This window comes from Symphalangus syndactylus, chromosome 4, assembly GCF_028878055.3.
Source record: "Symphalangus syndactylus isolate Jambi chromosome 4, NHGRI_mSymSyn1-v2.1_pri, whole genome shotgun sequence".
NCBI classification, from domain to species: domain Eukaryota; kingdom Metazoa; phylum Chordata; class Mammalia; order Primates; family Hylobatidae; genus Symphalangus; species Symphalangus syndactylus.
In genome coordinates this window covers 143,016,509-143,034,972 of record NC_072426.2, presented here as the reverse complement: position 1 = coordinate 143,034,972, position 18,464 = coordinate 143,016,509, and the positions used below count along the sequence as shown (strand labels likewise).

At 37.8% G+C, this 18,464-nt stretch overlaps 1 protein-coding gene across 7 annotated transcripts in view; it reads right to left on the bottom strand.

Moving 5' to 3' along the window:
• Positions 1 to 6,626: 6,626 nt before the first annotated feature.
• The window catches only part of CLCN3 (chloride voltage-gated channel 3), a 103,482-nt gene continuing 91,644 nt past the window's right edge, over positions 6,627 to 18,464 (bottom strand). For 4 of the 7 annotated variants that reach the window (XM_055276392.2, XM_055276395.2, XM_055276394.2 and 1 more), the window contains 2 exons: positions 16,461 to 16,677; positions 6,627 to 9,854 (listed from right to left, as the gene is read on the bottom strand). In XM_055276392.2, coding sequence (XP_055132367.1) covers positions 9,764 to 9,854; positions 16,461 to 16,677 — 308 coding nt within the window. In that variant the 3' untranslated portion in view covers positions 6,627 to 9,763. Of the gene's footprint in view, positions 9,855 to 11,888; positions 11,965 to 16,460; positions 16,678 to 18,464 lie in introns of all 7 variants that reach the window. The other 3 variants (XM_055276387.2, XM_055276388.2, XM_055276393.2) reach the window with 1 other exon arrangement.

Sequence of the window (18,464 nt, the reverse complement as noted above, 5' to 3'; positions counted from 1 at the left end):
GGTTCTTCTGCCTGGTTTTCCTTCTTTAATGTGCAAGCAAATGGCAGTCAGATCATCTAAATGGTGACCCTAATCACATTTTGGAGGACAACTAAAGTCACCCTCTGATATGTCACAGGAAGCCACTGTCTAATGCCTGTGGCTGTAACTAGACCATCCTAACAGAGTCCTGTTTCAATATTTGTCATCTGGGCAACTAAGAATATTTCTTCTGAGTCTTTTTTTTTTTTGAGACGGAGTCTCGCTCTGTCGCCCAGGCTGGAGTGCAGTGGTGCAATCTCAGCTCACTGCAAGCTCCGCCTCCCGGGTTCACGCCATTCTCCTGCCTCAGCCTCTCCGAGTAGCTGGGACTACAGGCGCCCACCACCGCGCCCGGCTAATTTTTTTTTGTATTTTTAGTAGAGACGGGGTTTCACTGTGGTCTCGATCTCCTGACCTCGTGATCCACCCGCCTCGGCCTCCCAAAGTGCTGGGATTACAAGCGTGAGCCACTGCACCCGGCCTCTTCTGAGTCTTGAGTTAATAGCTGTAGCTTTAAGGTTTGGGTTTATGGCAGGTGAAGAGGGGAACACAAGGAAACTTAGAAGGAAACTCATGACACTGCAATCAGCACTCTCCCAGGGTGCCTGACCCTGACCTACCCAAACTGCATTTTGGGTAGTAGCTCCAGGTGACTCCTAGCAAGTAATCCAGTTATCCCATTAGGTATATTATTTTAAATCTTCTCTTGACTCAGTCATTTACTAATATAGCCTCATATATTGATACATAGTATATAGTTTTAGTATAAGTAATCAGTATACTATTACTTTAAAGTTTTTCATTGCAAATGATTTCACTGGAATTTTAGTACAAATCTGTGGATAGCTGTGTTTTACTAGATTCAGATTTTCCTTAAACCTGATGATATGTCCCTCACCTTAAAAGTAAAGGGCAGGGCCGGGCGCAGTGGCTCACGCCTGTAACCCCAGCATTTTGGGAGGCCGAGGTGGGCTGATCACCTGAGGTCTGGAGTTCATGACCAGCCTGGCCAACATGGTGAAACCCCATCTGTACCAAGTATACAAAATTAGCTAGGTGTGATGGCAGGTGCCTGTAATCCCAGCTACTTGGGAGGCTGAGGCAGGAGAATCGCTTGAACTCAGGTGGAGGTTGCAGTAGATCACCATTGCACACCGGCCTGGGCAACAAGAGCGAGACTCTGTCTCCCCCCACAAAAAAAAAAAAAAAGTAGGGGGCAGACCATGAAATGCAGAATAGCAAACTTCCTGGATGGGGGTGAGGAACGGATAAGCTTTTTTCCCCTTTCTATGAAGTTCAAGATGGAAAAGTACCATCCCCCCACCCCAGGTCACCTAGTTAAACCTCCACATTGTGTAAGATTGATGTGATTTACTCAAATAACTTATTGACTAGCCAGTAGTTCTCCAAAGTTCTGTCAGCTGCCCCCTTAAAATATACTTGAGGTACTTACTCTTTTTTATATAAGGGTATGAGTAGACTATTAAAAGACAACACTATATTTAAAAAGAATTTTAAATATAAGTAGCATTCCTCCTCTCCCCAATTAGGCTGCAAGCTTCTTAAGGGCATATATTTTATGGATGTATATCCCCCTCAGTAACACAAACCTTTGGAATTGCACTTACTGAATAAAATGACCCTGTCACATGTTCTTAAGTGCCAGACAGAATCAAACTGGCAAGAGCTGGGAAACTGATAAGATGCCTGGGAGTTAAGGATTCTTGACTTCTCAGACAAAAAGTCTTCTGGGGTCAAAAATCTCTGCCACAACCAAAATCTGTTCCTTTCTGCCAATGGCTCATGCTGCCTTTGGAGGCAGGTAAGATGCTTTCTTCAAGGTAGGTATATTTTGTATAATATCTTAACCAAAACGAAACTGAAAAGATCTTCAGCTTCCCTTTCATAACTGTGCAGGAACTTTTACAGCTCTTAATGGGGAGGTCGCAGGTTTTAAGGAACTGCCATTTTAGTTAGGTAAGTAGCTCCAGGCCCTGGAACCATCTGAACTATTAACTTGTTTTATATTAAAACATTACAGTTACAATTAGCTCACACATATTTTATTAGAAAAAGTGACCAAATCACATTGATCTTAAATAATTTTAGGCCATAAATTTTAAATAAAATTTTAGAAGTTTGAGCTTTGTTCCTCAAATTTCTTAAGTTTCTAAGGGGCTCAACCATTTCTAAATACTGCCCCTAATGTTAACACACTTAAAAAATATCCAAATTCATGTATCTCATTAGATATTTGTTTAGCTAGAAATATTAATTTTGTCACTTGGTGATCCAACAGTCTCAACTGTGTAGTTTGTAAGATTTTTTTTTATGTGCCTTATCAGTAATATGGATTCCAGAAGGATTTCTTATCAAGGAAGAAATGAAAGAGGACAAAAAAGGTGAATCGGCTTTTCATCCATTCCTTACAGAAACCTAACATGAATGTGTATCTTCAGGAAGCTGGGCACATCAGAGCCAAGACAGAAATTGGACACAAACTCTAAGAATATGGTGGTTATGATTCAGATGATACCGTTGTGAATGGAGTTTCCTGAAGACAGTAATAAGAAATGTGGATTTCCAGTCTCAAACTCCAACCAGTTGTGTCAGAGGGCTGCTAACCTGTTTCAGGAGGTACTATCTTCCAACTACTGAACATTTTTCATTAAAGAAAAAGCAAGCTCCCTACAGGAAGATACCAAACCTTATCTTTTTCCTTAACTAAAGGCATAGTCCACTTAAACCTAGTTCACTAAATATTACCTAGGATCTGGTCACTCAATGGCTATAGTAGCTTCCAAATGGCATCTATATACCTCTGTTCTCTGAGAACACAGTTTAAATGTCTAGGCTCTTTCATAGAAGAACCTTGATCCAATCAGGATTTAACAGAAAATCATTACCAGTTCAAATTTAGCTAAGCTCACCTCTTGGAGTTCAATAATGGAGTTTGTATATAACCTCTCAAACATGTACGTAGAATGATAACACCCAAGGCAAAATGAAAGCTATAAAACAGATTGCTATAAACTACTCTGCAGTGTCCTAAGACCTTTGCATTACCTCAAACACTGACCTTACCAGCTTAATGGCATTCTGTCCAAACTATTCGTATCATAATTAATTTTAATGTCTGGCTGGACACGGTGGCTCACAGCTGTAATCTCAGCACTTCGGGAGGCCAAGGTGGGCAGATAGCTTAAGGCCAGGAGTTCGAGACCAGCTTGGGCAACATGGTGAAACTCCGTCTCTACTAAAAATAGAAAAGATTAGCCAGGCATGGTGGTGCACACCTGTGGTCCCAGCTACTCAGGAGGCTAAGGTGGGAGGACTGCTTGAGCCCAAGAGGCAGATGTTGCAGTGAGTCGAGATCGCACCACTGCACTCCAGCCTGGGCGATGGAGTGAGACTGTCTCAAAAAAAAAAAATTATATATATATATATGTACACACACACATATATATGTATGTGTGTATATATATACATACATATATATGTATATGTGTGTGTGTACATATATATATATATATATATGTATGTATATATATGTAGGTGATCCCTACAATACTCTAACCTCTCAGTTCGACTTACTCTTTCAATGATCTAGATTAGGGATTGATTGACAAACTAGAAACTAGTACCTTCTCAGTACCAATAATGAAAACCTCCCAAATCTCAATCTCAAGCATCCTACTGTCTTAACATCATCACTCATCCTTCCGTCTCTTTCCCTCTAGTACCCCAACAATTTTTTCAACACGACAGTCCCCTACAATTCACAAATGTAACCACCTTTTTCATTCTTCACCCACTCCATTCCTGATTTCTTTACCGAGCCTTTAGATTCTACTCCCCATCATTAAATCATCCCCCGCATCCTCCACTCCACTGCCCTCTCCATTTTTTGTATTTATCTGTTAACCTTAAGCCAGATTTTAAAAACTGTGTATTCCTTATCAGAGTCTGCCCAGTATCAGGTGGCTGGAGAAAAAACACAACCATGGCAGCTCGTCTTATTTTAACCTCAAGTTGGCCACACTGGATGCCCATCGATCCTACTTTCTCATCTCTCAACCCCCAACCCCCACCCCCATCCTCAGTTTATTTCACTGAGAAAATAGAAGCCACCTAAATAACTTCAACAGAATCCCACTGCCCTACCAACTACCCATTATACTCTGCCTTTCCTCGTTTCTATGAAGGTTGAATGTGTGCCCAAGACCCCATCCTCCCTTGCCTACTTCATTTTTCCTCTCAAACATTCCTGTTAACAAAAAGCCTATAATTTCCTGCACCTTAAAATCCGATCGTTCTCAGATTAATTTTCCCTGTCAAACCATCAACAGCGAAAGAAGTTATAATATCCTGCATCTTAAAACTATCATGTATTACTTTCCTGGAAACCTGATAGGAAGAATTGCAATCATTGTCTTCTTCCAATCTCTGTTGGACCCACTCCTTTCAGGCTTTGGCTTGCCACCATCGCGCTGAACCTGCTCTGGGGGAAGTTATCAGTTCTCTCTACATTGGTCCATTTTGAGCCCTCATTTACTTCACCTATCAGCAACACATGACAGTTAATCATCGCTCCTTGAAACTATTATTCACTTGGTTTAGGGGACTACCCTTGTTTTTTGAGACAGGGTCTTGCTCTGTCACCCAGGCTGGAGTGCAGTAGCACCATCTTAGCTCACTGCAGCCTCCAACTCCTGGGCTCAAGTGATCCTCCTGCCTTTGCCTCCTCAGTAGCCAGGACTACAGGCATGTGCTACCATGCCCAGCTCATATTTTTATTTTTAAATTTTTTGTAGAGACCTGGTCTGTTTCCCAGGCTAGTCATGAACTCCTGGGCTCAGATGATCCTGTCCCCCGCTTGGCCTCTTGAAGTGCTACAGGCCTGAGCTACCACATGCAGCTTATTTTTTAATAAATCCACCAGTGGAATACCCTTCCTTGAAGGTCACTATTCCTAACCCAACCTCACTGGCGGCTCCCTCATTTGCTGGCTCCTTACCTCCCCAAATCTAAACATAAGCATGTGTCAGCGCTCGGTCCTTGTACCTCTTCTCTGTCTGCATTCAATCCACCGTACTCTCCTGTCTCAGGATGATGCCGCCCCGTGTAGCTCTCAGGCTGGGTCCTGAACTCGAGTCTGATACATGCTAATGCCTATGTGACACCCCCACTTGGAAGTCTAAAAGACATTTAAAACAATGTCAAAAACCAAAATTCCTCTGCACACAGCACCCCAACCCCAATCTATTCTTAAGTCTTTCCCAACTCAGCCAGTGGCCATTCCATTGTTCTGTCATTACTCAGCCAAAAACTTTGCAGGCATCCTGGACTCCTCACTTACCGCATTCCACATCCAACCCATTCACAAGTCCTGTCTATTCTACCTTCAGCATGTCTAGAATCCAACCGCTTTCACCACCTCCACCAGCTTCCATCAGGTTCAGATCTCTACCATATCTCACCTGAATTATTCCAAGAGCCTTCTAGCTGGTCGCCTCCTTCCACCCCTGCCCCCTTATAGTCTATTCCCAACAAAGGAGTCTGAGAGATATTTTAGGTCAGATTATGTGACTTTTCTGCCTCACTGGCTTCTCATTTTATTTAGAATAAAAATCAAATGCCTACACCCCCAACCTCTTTCCTTACCACTTTCTTCCCTCTTATCCCTCCTCTCCAGCCACAGTGACCTACTCGGTGTTCCTTGAACCTGGCAGGAGAATCCTTTGTATATAGCATTTTCTCTTCTTACAACATTTTTTTCTCACAGATAAATGTCCTTCTCTCACTTTCTGTAGGTTTCTGCTCAAATGCTTCCTTATCCCCGAGGCTTTCCCTGATCACCTTCTATAACAATGGGGTGGGTGCACACACCTTCACTTTTTGTGCATTAGAAAAACTATTAGAATGAGGATTCTTGACTGACTTTGTATATTCGTAACAGTGTGCAGCACATAAAAATCATTTTTTAAAATTGCTGAACTAATCCATATTTATCACCATCTGACATACTCTAGATTTTTCTTCCTGCTGGAATGAAAACTTCAAGAACATAGAATAGCGCCTGGCGCCCAGTAATTGCTCAGTAAATACTCGGTGAATATAAATGATCTACTCTGAACTTTTAGTGTGTTCCTTTTTACTAAAAGCTTAATAGTAAAAGACCACATCTTAATTAAAGATTGTTACTTACCACCCTCTTTTGGCAGTTCTATTAGCAAATGTCCAAGGTGATTTTTTAAAGACATGTAAATAAATCCTTTTACCTCTTTTTCATGCAAATAGCGTAAAAATCACTTTTGAAAGTGAGCTGAAATGAAATCAGTTTTCTGCGGACCTGCAGCTTTCACTGACAAATGGGGGCGCTAAACCATTGCTGCTGGTATGAACATTCTGCTGTCAATCCAGCATCTATCTACTCTTCTGTTGCTCCTTGCTTGCAAAGTGTAGAAATGCTCTGTAACCTGAGAGAAGCATTATAATTATTACCTTTTTGGGGCTCCCTGTGCCAGGCATATCGGCCTACACTGCGTAGGGCAGCAGTGAAGAGGGAGGACTGTTACAGATATAATTAAAGGCCAAACCACACATTGTCATATAGATTTTAATAGATTTTCTGATTAACTCATCACAGTAATCATTTTTACTGTAATGATATGCAGCTTTACTACACTAGTATAAATAAAAACAGATAAATACAGCTCTAGGCAACATCACAGATTAACTAAGCATTCTTCGTGAACCAAAACTGAAAACAATTATTAAGAAGAAGAGATGCTGACACCCTTGCCCATTCTCATCATACCTTCTCAAAAAGGGTATTCAAACAAGGCGCTACACTTATTATATTGGTAAATTAATTTGCCAATTAGCCAGGCACAACAATTTCATGGTCTCCACTATTTCATCATTTTGGTTGAAAAGGAGACACACTTCAATGTATGAAAAAGAAAAATGGAACAGATAACACCAAAGAAAACCACTAAATGCATTAAAAATACGGCACTTTTCCTGTATTTTAGCAGTAAGACACGCTAGGGATAGAAATATACCAAAAACGAAAATTAATCCTTTAATTAATATCACCCTGAAATGTCAGTCTCTGAAGCAAGATGGGCAATGAAAGGAGGAGCAGAAATAGAAAAGGGAAATATGGAAAATAAACTCCATGTAAAGTTTTGTGAAGCTATCTGCAAAGAAACCGATTTGTCCTTTGAAGGCTAGTAACTCAGGACAATTAAGTTATCCAGCAGCCATGCTGAGGAGTTCATAGTCTAGCAATACCTTGCACATAGGCAAATACACTTAAGACAAGTTGGAGATATACAGAACTATCATTTAGAAATGATTTTACTCTGGATGGCCCAAAAAACTTTGAAAGGGCTATGAAGAAAACTTGAAGTCTGTCAAAGGAGAGAAGTAATAAGGACTAATTTTAGGCAGATAGCACAGCTAGGAATGTTTCCCAAAATCCCGAAAATTTTGCTCAACTTTCAATCCTTATTCTTATATGGCTTCATGATCTTATAAGTCTTCAGGATCTTACAGATCTTAATAGGTATATTATAATTAAGAACTAGGAAGTGAAGAATCACTTTCAAAATGTAAAAACAGCTCATTGCCAGTTGTGTTTCAGAAAATGTCTGTCTGGGCCAGGCACAGTGGCTCAACGCCTATAATTCCACCACTTTGGGAGGCTTACGCAGGCAGATTGCTTGAGCTGAGGAGTTGAGACCAGCCTGGGCAACATGGCAAAACCCCATCTCTACTAAAAATACAAAAAAATTAGCTGGGCATGGTGGCGTGTGCCCGTAGTGCCAGCTACTTGGGTGGCTGAGGCGGGAGTATCACTTGAGCCCAGGGGGTCAACGCTGCAGTGAGCCAAGACCATGCCCCACTGCACTCTAGCCAAAAAAAAAAAAAAGAAAATGTCTGTTTGCAAAAATTTCATTTTCCTATAAAAAATGCATAATTACAGAATATTTAAGCCAGTCCTTTGAGTAAATTGCCTTTGCCAATTGTGAATTAAGACTGTGATTAAAACAGACAATTCCAAAAACAAAAATCCCAAATATACTCCAGTGCATTTTAACTCATCCTGCAAAAAATGTTCAAACCATCATTGACCACTTCAAATATGGATGTGATCTAGCCCGAGACTCAAAGGTTACTTTCAGATAAAATTTTAACTGCTATCTTTGCAATTCTATTGTTTTCAAATTTTTTGTTTGATTTTTTTTAAGAAGGTAAACACTAACTTTCGGTTTTCTCCGAAGTAATGTAGTTTTTCAACTTTCCAGTTAATGGGTCAAAATGGACAGGTCAGAAGACATAATCCAGAGGATGGCAGTGAAAGATCAGAGAAAGGTTTATATACACACTGGATCACAGAGAGAGAACCACAACCTTTTTTTAAACCTTTGTTCCCACTGTAAACTTTGTTCATATCTCCGTATTTGTAAGTTGAATTATTCTATAAAAATCACATTAAAAAGGTAAAATTACTTAAGTGCAATATTAACTGATCTGTATTTTATAAATTTTAATCCATAAAAATATAAATAAGAATGGTAAATTTTTAAGAAAAAAATATACATTTAGTGCAAGTTATGAATTACATTTCTTCTTCAGTGTCAGCCATGAGATATCTTGAGAAAAGAAAAGAATGACTGATCTAATTTCAATTTAAAAAATTCCAGTGTTTTAACATGCAATTAATACCAGATACAGCTAATCAGAATACTTCCTTCTCTTTACTGTCAAAGCAGCAGCATTTTGTTTAATTATGCTGAACAGCACTTGTATATCATAGTAGTAGTTTTAGAAATAGAAAATTTGCATAAGACCAGGTCACATTATCCATTAAGTCTGAGAGGAAAACAAAAAAGAAAACCGTTTATCCTTTAAAACCAAGCTTCACTGTTTTCGGTTTTGAGCCACACGGCACACAATGAGAGATTTCGTTCACGCTTCCTTCGAGATTTTACCTGTTTGATCAGCCTTTGTTGTGGTGCATGTGTACTGTTCCAAGCATTTAGTGATGGTACAAACTACATGGTTAATGGCACAAGAAACACTCCCTTCTTGGATGAAACCTCAGTAAAATCACAGTACATCTCAATATGAGAAAGGACTGCTTCAAAAGGGTACACCGATTTAAAGAGGCTTTGTTACAGCTCAGGAGAGAGAGAGAGAGAGAGAGAAATAAAGGCTCTTCTGGAATGTAGAAAGGTAATGCTTAACTATACAATTCATGAATTAAACAGAACAGTTTTGATTAAAAAAAAGGGCAAGACCTTGCAGTTTTATAGATGGCTCAATTCAAAGTAATCCCTCTAGAAATAGGGACTGATAATGTGTCTTTGCAATGTTGGAGCAACAGGCCAGGTGCTCGAGGACTCTGCTGTCATCTCCGTTGAGGCGCAAACCTGCACTATCAGGCACATCCTCAGCTGAATGCATCCAGTGCAGAACAATAGGAGTTGATATGCTGCTTTCTGTTAGGTGGGAAATACCTCACTCCTTTCCTTCTCTCTCTCTCCCCAAACAACGCCTCCATTCCACCAGCATTATTTGCAAACCACGTTGCAAAAACCCGGCTTTTATATTTCCTTTCTTTTTTTGTAAAGGAGGAAAAAAAAGTAGACGACTCCCTCGGGTTAAAGAGTTGTGCTATTCAACAAATAAACTTCCTCTTCCGTTTCTTCTCTCTCCTCATCTGTGAGATTCAGTTGAACATTATTGAAGCGGGGTCTTGGTTTGCCGTCTGGGCCATATGCCGGAGGATATCTTTTTTTGTTATAATGCCAAGGAGGCGCCTGAAAGGAATAAACAGAAAACTCCTATGAAATAAAAGGGAAAATAAAAGGAGAAGCTAAATCTATAGCTAAATCCTTTTTGTTGACAGGAATAGAGCAAAGCAAGCAGCCTGATTTTGTATTTCCAAAAAGTACTTTATTGGTAAAGATATTAAAATTATCCAGCAACCATCCTTTGGTATAAAAAGTTACTATGGTCACTAATAGTATGACAGCCTTTTCACCGAGAGTCTGAGGACTGCATGCCTCAATGAAGCAGAGCTATTTTGATTATGCCAACAAAAAAGTAACAAAAAATGGATGGATGTATGACTAGGAAATGATACTGATCCCATTAGAGAAGGAAAACTGATTTCCATCACATGAAGAGAGCAGTAAAATGATGACCAAATCCTCTCAATACTTTCTCTTTTTCATTTATTTATTTATTTATTTATTTGAGACAGAGTCTCGCTCTGTAGCCCAGGCTGAAGTGCAGTGGCGCAATCTCAGCTCACTGCAACCTCCCCCTCTTGGGTCCCGGTTCAAGCAATTCTCCTGCCTCAGCTTCCCAAGTTGCTGGGATTACAGGCACGTGCCACCATGCCCCGCTTATTTTTAGTAGAGACAGGGTTTCACCATGTTGGCCAGACTGGGCTTCAACTCCTGACCTTGTGATCCACCCGTCTCGGCCTCCCAAAGTGCTGGGATTACAGGCGTGAGCCACTGTGCCTGGCCACGTTCCCTTTTTTAACCAAAATTAACCAACTTTTCAAAGATAATTTAAGGATTGCCCACTTGTATCAGAATCTTCATGAAAGCACATACTATTGAGGTAAAATGCACATAAAATGGTCAACACAGAACGTCAATCCCAAACATCAGAGCCCCAAGAACAAATCTATAAAAGAATCCAAGTTTCTAGGACACTTATCAATGTTTTCCTTTTTTTTGATTTAGGCCAGGAAAGTTAAGATACAGTGCTTTTATGAAAGTCTTAGTTATTAATGCTTACATTAAAAGATAGGTGAAAAATCAGAAGGCAGTCCTAAACGATTATTACAGGTGAAGCAGAAAGCAGAATGAATGAGTAGCTACAATAATATTCTGGTTAGTAGTTTTTAAAAAAAGGATGCATGAAACACTTGTGAAATATTAGCATACAACAGGAATACACAATCAGTTGTGCACTTAAGCAAACTGGGACAGGTTTCATACAGGTATGACAACTGCAGGGCAAAATAATTTCAGGCATTAATTGCTAAAGCCAGACATTTTTTATGTTATGCAGTAAGATAATTCAAATTTGTAGTCATGAAACCACTAGGACATAAAGCCAGTTAAAATGAATGCATTTGACTCTAAAAGCTGCTTATCGCGTTCTAGAAACATCATACAAAAGGGGCACACACATAATCTAGGTACAATTCACTAATGAGATGGCAGGACACACACTGTGACTTTGAAGATATGCAGGGTATAGCAGGAAAAGAACTAATGCTATGATCACAAATAATATACACATTACACTCTAGTTAGTGTGCCCATTAAAAAATCCATTTAACTGTGAGCAATTCTAATTGCTAAGCTCCTTTAAAATCCTTTAGGAGCTTAGATCTACCATAAGACTACCACAACATCAGGAAACCTTAAAAAAAAAAAAAAAAGGGCTTGCAGGGATGGGTCAGACATTTTTAACCAGTCAGGTGTCTTCTGAGACCAGTGTATCCACTGAGGTAGACAGATTTGCCATATTCACTTTAAGAATGTCCAATAATATTCACTTATTCCACTACCAAACTGTTTACAGTTCTGAAATTGTAATGAATGATTTGATGAGAGATGTTAACTTTTGCTTACTTTCTATAAATGGGATTTTACACATATGTAAATTTATCTTACAGACACATTTTATCAGATACAAATGTAATTGGCAGCATAGTAGGATATTTTTGTTCAGCAGATATCTGGGAAAGAGAGAACTCAACAGTTCACAAGTTTCATGCTTCCTGACTTCTAAGGTGTCTAATGAGGAGATCTGATATATCTAATCACCAAGGGTTCGACGTGCTGCTTTAGTTGCTCGAGATGCTCTAATATGTTCTTCTTTGTGATGATCCCCAAGACAATCCTGAAACAGATTATTATGCTAATAACTGTGTGAGAAATTAAATTAAAAGAGGTTCCAATCATAATGATAAAGAATGAGAGAAAAAATAAAAACACGAACCATAAGAATGAATCTCATGAACTTCAGAAAAACAAAAATGATTTAAAGTTCCAGGTTCCTTTTGCATAAATTCTACTGACTTTCAGAAGAAACACAATACTAATCTTCAATATTGGTGGGTTATTTTTCTTTTTAAATTAAAAATAATAATTATGAAAGTTTGGAATGAAGATGACTACAAAGCAAAGTACAAAAGAAACACATTGATACATAGCTATAGACCTCTGATATATAAAGTTTCATTTACAATGTTCTTTCCTCAGAGGAAAATATTTTTCTAATTTCTATGATGTCACAACACAGCAGCTATCATCTGGATCTACCTTGGTGAAAAGGTAGGAAAAGGCTGTGAGGAGACTTAAAAACTCCCGTGGATTTTACTATAATTTCAAATTAAAATTAAAGGCAATGTGCACTGAATAAATAATGCTGACCAAAAGAAACACTCCCTAATGTTCAGGAGCTGTGACTGCCAATTCTTAAAGTAAGCTAATAAAATGTATTTATGATTAGGGATTAAAAGGACTTTCACTTTGTGCATTTTTTTCTAAATAACAATTGTTTCTCGTTTAGCATGTCATTGTAATCACATCAAGCAAAGTGATGGACATAAATTCTCATAATGAGGATACATGAAAATAATTAGATTGCTAATTAAAACAAAATTATGGTTACTGGTTTTATAATGGAAATTAATGTGGCAATATAAACAGTGAAAATAAAAAAAAACCTTAAAAAAGCTTTAATCTTTAAATTCTGGAATCCCATCCAAAATACCCTTCAGGATGACTGGACATTTCCTTGATGATCTCATTAAGTCAACCTCCCTTGTTAAACTGCCTTTGAACATTGAGACTTGAAGGATGTCACTAGGAGACTTCAAAGTAGCCTGTTCCTATAGCTATGTCCAGGTGTAAAATAGTTACTTTGCTTGATGGCTGGGGTGGGAGGTGGGGGAGCAGGAGGATAGAGAATGGGAAGGATAGAAATGGGTCCTCTGCTCATGTTTTCTCATTATTATGTTAAAAATAATGTATCGATCCTTAAAAGTTCTCAGAGCATGGGAGCAACTTCCCCCTCCAAAAAAGCTCAGAAAATGCACTATATAAAATGAACATTCACTCATTCAATAGATGTTCTTCATTGACTAAACATTTGAGGTTTCTTTTTTTTAAGCCATCAATTCATTTGATTTTATTGTTGTAGTCAGGAAATGTGAAAATCTTGGCAATTAATTAAATATAACACCAATTGAATTCTTACTCATGCTTTTCTATCCAATTATACAGAATGATTAATTTCAGTTAGTATCATCTATATTGGTAAACTCTGCCAAATCACAAAATATACTATGAGGAAGGTTACAAATGTGTAACGATCCAGTGGCAAATTTAGAATTTTACACAGTAATCTCTGTGTTTATAAAGTAAAAGCCCTAAAAGATGGAGAAACACACATTAATGGAGAAGAGCGATTTGAGCATAATAAGGTCAGAGTGCTGCTTTAGTAATTTTACAGAGTAGAAGGAAAATCAGTGCAAAATGTGGCTCATATAAAAAATTATTTGCTGTTTCCTTTTGGGCTAAAAACTAATGATGTAAGAGTTAACAGGGCATAACCCAGCATTTCCAAAGCATGTTCCAAGAAACACCAGTTCCCATGAGTTCTTCTATATCCTTCCCTGCAACTCAAAAATAGTTGCATTTTCAAACAAGTCTGAAAAACCATGTATCCTATTACCCATCCCCTCATCTGGGAATCAAAGAATATCAACATATTATCAGTTCTGAGGAGTTCCATAGTAAAGAAACCTCAATTGTATTTAATCCAATACTTTCCAAACTTAGACAGTCACAAAATGTTTTTTTCTGAGTCACTCCTATTAACAACCTGCTAATTCCACCAAAATTAACTGATTTTGAAAAATTCTGCACAGTTAAAATATAAAGTGCAGAAAACCAATAGCTAATTGAAATTTTTATAATTTACAAACATCTTTCCCTTTCATCTATTCTTTTTCTCCTTGCACCTAAGGTTCCAGATTTGTTATCTCTCTTCCTCCAAATAACTATTTTCCACTTCTAAAAATGCAGTATGAACTACACATCAATGATAGCTATGCAGAACTTCATGGTCTCCATTACAAACCAGAAGATATCATTTATTTTCTGGGTTTTAAACAATTTAAGTGAGAAAAAAAAACACCTGACTTCCTAATACACTTCAAACAAAAGTCCCACAAGCCACTTCCCTAAATGATCTCTTTTCTTCCCATATATGTATCAATTTATTTTCCTTGACAGACAGAAATAAGGAAAATATGATGAAAGCAATTAAATATATTCCCTTAGAACAAAGTCCAACCCCTTTTTTCATATGAACAGGCAGGACCAGACAAAATTTTAATTAGCTATCCACCCCTCGCTCTATACACTTCATTATTTTTACACTTTCTTTTAAATATTTTCCTTTCTAATATCTATGCTGCCAAATACCTGGGAATTAATCAACAAACTGAAATATGAAAATTATTCCCTAACAGTTCTGTGATCATAGTTAACCATAACTCAATAGAATAACATTTGTATTTGTTAGTACACAAAAGAAAAAGCCATGCCAGGAACAGAAAACAACTTGAAGCAAATAATAGTTTGTAACAACTCAGCTTAGGTTCCAGTTGAGCCATTTAATAAATAAAAGGGCTCAAGGACTAGCAAAGCTTTATGAAAAGTTGCCCTATTTAACTAGTACTGAGTTTTTAAACTTAATAAAGTTGGTGCCATTATTTAATCAAACAATATTACACAAAGACAAATAGCAACAATAATAACTTATGACATACATCTCTTCTCCAATCAGTATCTAAATTATTAGAATTTAATAATTCTAAACTCCCTGCCTTTAAGGGCTTTATCTCTTTAATGATTTATTTCATATTCCTAAAGAGTTATTTTAATTAGTGCAGTGAAAACATTAAACATAGATCTAATTCTCTAGTTTCATATTTCTATTCTTAACTCAATCTAATATATTGGCCAAGAAAATGCTTTAGTAGTTTAAGAAATCACAAAGAAAGAGGATTTCTATCAGTCACTTAAGCGCAAAACAGTAGCAAGAGGCTGGGTTTTAAAGTAGTAAAGACAGTCTGATTCCTTGAACCATTACTTGTTCACCACATGACTTTGGGCAAATTATTAAAGCTTTTTGAGCTTTAATTACTACATCTGTCAAGTAGGGATATAACTACCTACTTTGCAGAGGTCCTGCAAAGTTAAATGAGAAAATATGAAGGTGTTCAATAAACAAATTTCCTTCCTTTCTGTTCTTTTTCTCTCCTTTCTCTGGACAGGAGTCATGTATTCTGTCACCAATGTGTTTTCTACAACATGTTAAAAAAAAAACTGCTATGATTCTCTAAGTGTTTAGAATTTCAACCAGCTTTACGCTGTTCAGGATTAGCCATCCAGTTTATGCATAATCCAAGAATACCCTCTGTTTTTCCTCTCTAGCCTTTCTGGTATTTGCTTTCAGATAAAACAACATTCTTAAGTTCAACAAGAAAGAATATATAGTGGAAATAAAGGGTCCTAAAGAAAGAAGTATGGAGAAACAGATCCTAGGTCCAGGAAAAGAGAGCAGTGGTGACGAAGTAGTGTATTTGCTAAATTAATTCTGTGCATTAAGGTCTCCAAAACCCCCGTGACATCTGTCTCTTTCCTATATTCCTGTCAATGGAGAAACACTGGCAGTTCATGTGTAAAAGGTGGAAAAATAAATTATCAATGTATACATTTTAAATACATGAGTATTTATTTGTCCTTAGCAGTTATATAAATATAAAAGATTTGTGTATAGAGAAAGGTAGACAAAAGGAGACAAAGTATTTGTTAAAGGAGATTTTTAGCTAATTTACAAATTTCACTTAAGTATATATTCTTTCCTTCATTACATGATAAATCAAATATTGGCTGAAAGAGTAAATAGCAAAATATCTAGAAACTTATCATTGTACTAAAATTTATATACTAAAAATGAAACATTTACAAAAATAAAACAGGTTTTTGCAGTGCTCCATGCAGGTTAGGTCCACTCTTCCCTAGGAAAAGAAGCACTCTAAGCTCAACATGCTTTCATGCTGGAGATCTTTCAGCACCTCTTTTCTAACTTTGAAGTATTATTTACAAATGTCACTGTTTGGCAAAGAGCAGGCAGATGACATCTTTCTTATTCTTTAGTAAATGTGAAATTTGACTGATCCTATATTTGTGACTATACCACAGGACAGACTTTCCCACCTGGGAGCTGACTCACATGCTCCCCTAAATAACTATATAGATTCCACCAAAAAGGATCCTATATTCTAGCAAGTGAACTGATTCCTGTGGTACCAGACTTACCCGTTGTGTGTTACAAGGCACTGCCTCAGTCCCAGCTTTCGGAAAATATCCACCACGATCTCCATTGGGGTGTGGTCTGTCACTGTAAAAGGGCTCATGTCAAGAATGCTTCGAAGCTTCAATGGCCGAGGACTTTCTGCTGGAAGAGATGGGGTGTGCTGTGCAAAACACACCCGAGAACTGCCAACGATACCTTCTTGTTTTTTCCTGGCACTTTCTGAAAAGAGAGAGAAAAGACCAACACTTTTAAACTGATAGATTTTTAAGTAGGCAACCTGTTTATTCGGAGATAAAAAAAAATTAATGTATCCTATAACTTCTGATCCCTTCATTTTTTCCTATCTTCTCCATAACCAAGAAAGGAGTCAACTAAAAAGCCATTTAGCAATTGTTTGTATTTGATTGAATTAGAAGTCAACAATAATATATCATCTTCATGGAAAGAAATTATTTTTTGGTAACGTTATATCATTGTACAATTTTCTTTACTGAAGCTGTTTTCTAACTTGGGGGCTAATGAAGTGGGTTTGGAATATGGGATTTTAAAACCTGCACAAATTCTGAGTGCAGTTTATTATAGGAATCCATTATCAAATGAAACCTGCCTCTGCTGAATGTTACTTATTCTGCACTGGAGGTGGCACTAAAGAGAGTTTCATCCTTGCTTTGACTATGCTGTGTCCTCCATCCCTATGAATTAGCTAGTTCTTTTTCTTTTCTCATGTTAAAGTATAATTTTCTAGAAAAGTCATGAACATTACAGATGAGATGAAAGTACAATTATGCACATAATGCACACAGACTGATATTGGGGGGTCGTTTTCTTCGTAAAGGCTTTGTTAATTTCTCCTCTCCAGTGTGCTCTGCTTCAAGTTCTTCTGTCCTGCTGCCTACTTCCACTCCACCGTTGAAAGAACTAAAAAAAAATCTGAATAAACTGCTGATAAAAAAAAAAGTGCTACAGCAAAAGAAACTATCATCAGAGTGAACAGGCAACCTACACAATGGGAGAAAATTTTTGCAACCTACTCATCTGACAAAGGGCTAATATCCAGAATCTACAATGAACTCAAACAAATTTACAAGAAAAAAACAAAAAACCCCATCAAAAAGTGGGCAGAGGACATGAACAGACACTTCTCAAAAGAAGACATTTATGCAGCCAAAAAACACATGAAGAAATGCTCTTCATCACTGGCCATCAGAGAAATGCAAATCAAAACCACAGTGAGATACCATCTCACACCAGTTAGAATGGCCATCATTAAAAAATCAGGAAACAACAGGTGCTGGAGAGGATGTGGAGAAATAGGAACACTTTTACACTGTTGGTGGGACTGTAAACTAGTTCAACCATTGTGGAAGTCAGTGTGGCGATTCCTCAGGGATCTCGAACTAGAAATACCATTTGACCCAGCCATCCCATTACTGGGTATATACCCAAAGGACTATAAATCATGCTGCTATAAAGACACATGCACACGTATGTTTATTGCGGCACTATTCACAATAGCAAAGAGTTGGAACCAACCCAAATGTCCAACAACGATAGACTGGATTAAGAAAATGTGGCACATATACACCATGGAATACTATGCAGCCATAAAAAATGATGAGTTCGTGTCCTTTGTAGGGACATGGATGAAACTGGAAAACATCATTCTCAGTAAACTATCGCAAGGACAAAAAACCAAACACCGCATGTTCTCACTCATAGGTGGGAATTGAACAATGAGAACTCATGGACACAGGAAGGGGAACATCACGCTCCGGGGACTGTTGTGGGGTGGGGGGAGGGGGGAGGGACAGCATTAGGAGATACACCTAATGCTAAATGACGAATTAATGGGTGCAGGAAATCAACATGGCACATGGATACATATGTAACAAACCTGCACATTGTGCACATGTACCCTAAAACCTTAAAGTATAATAAAAAAAAAAAAAAAAAAAAAAAAAAAACACAAAAAAAAAAAAAAAAAAAAAAAAAAAGTGCTAGACAAG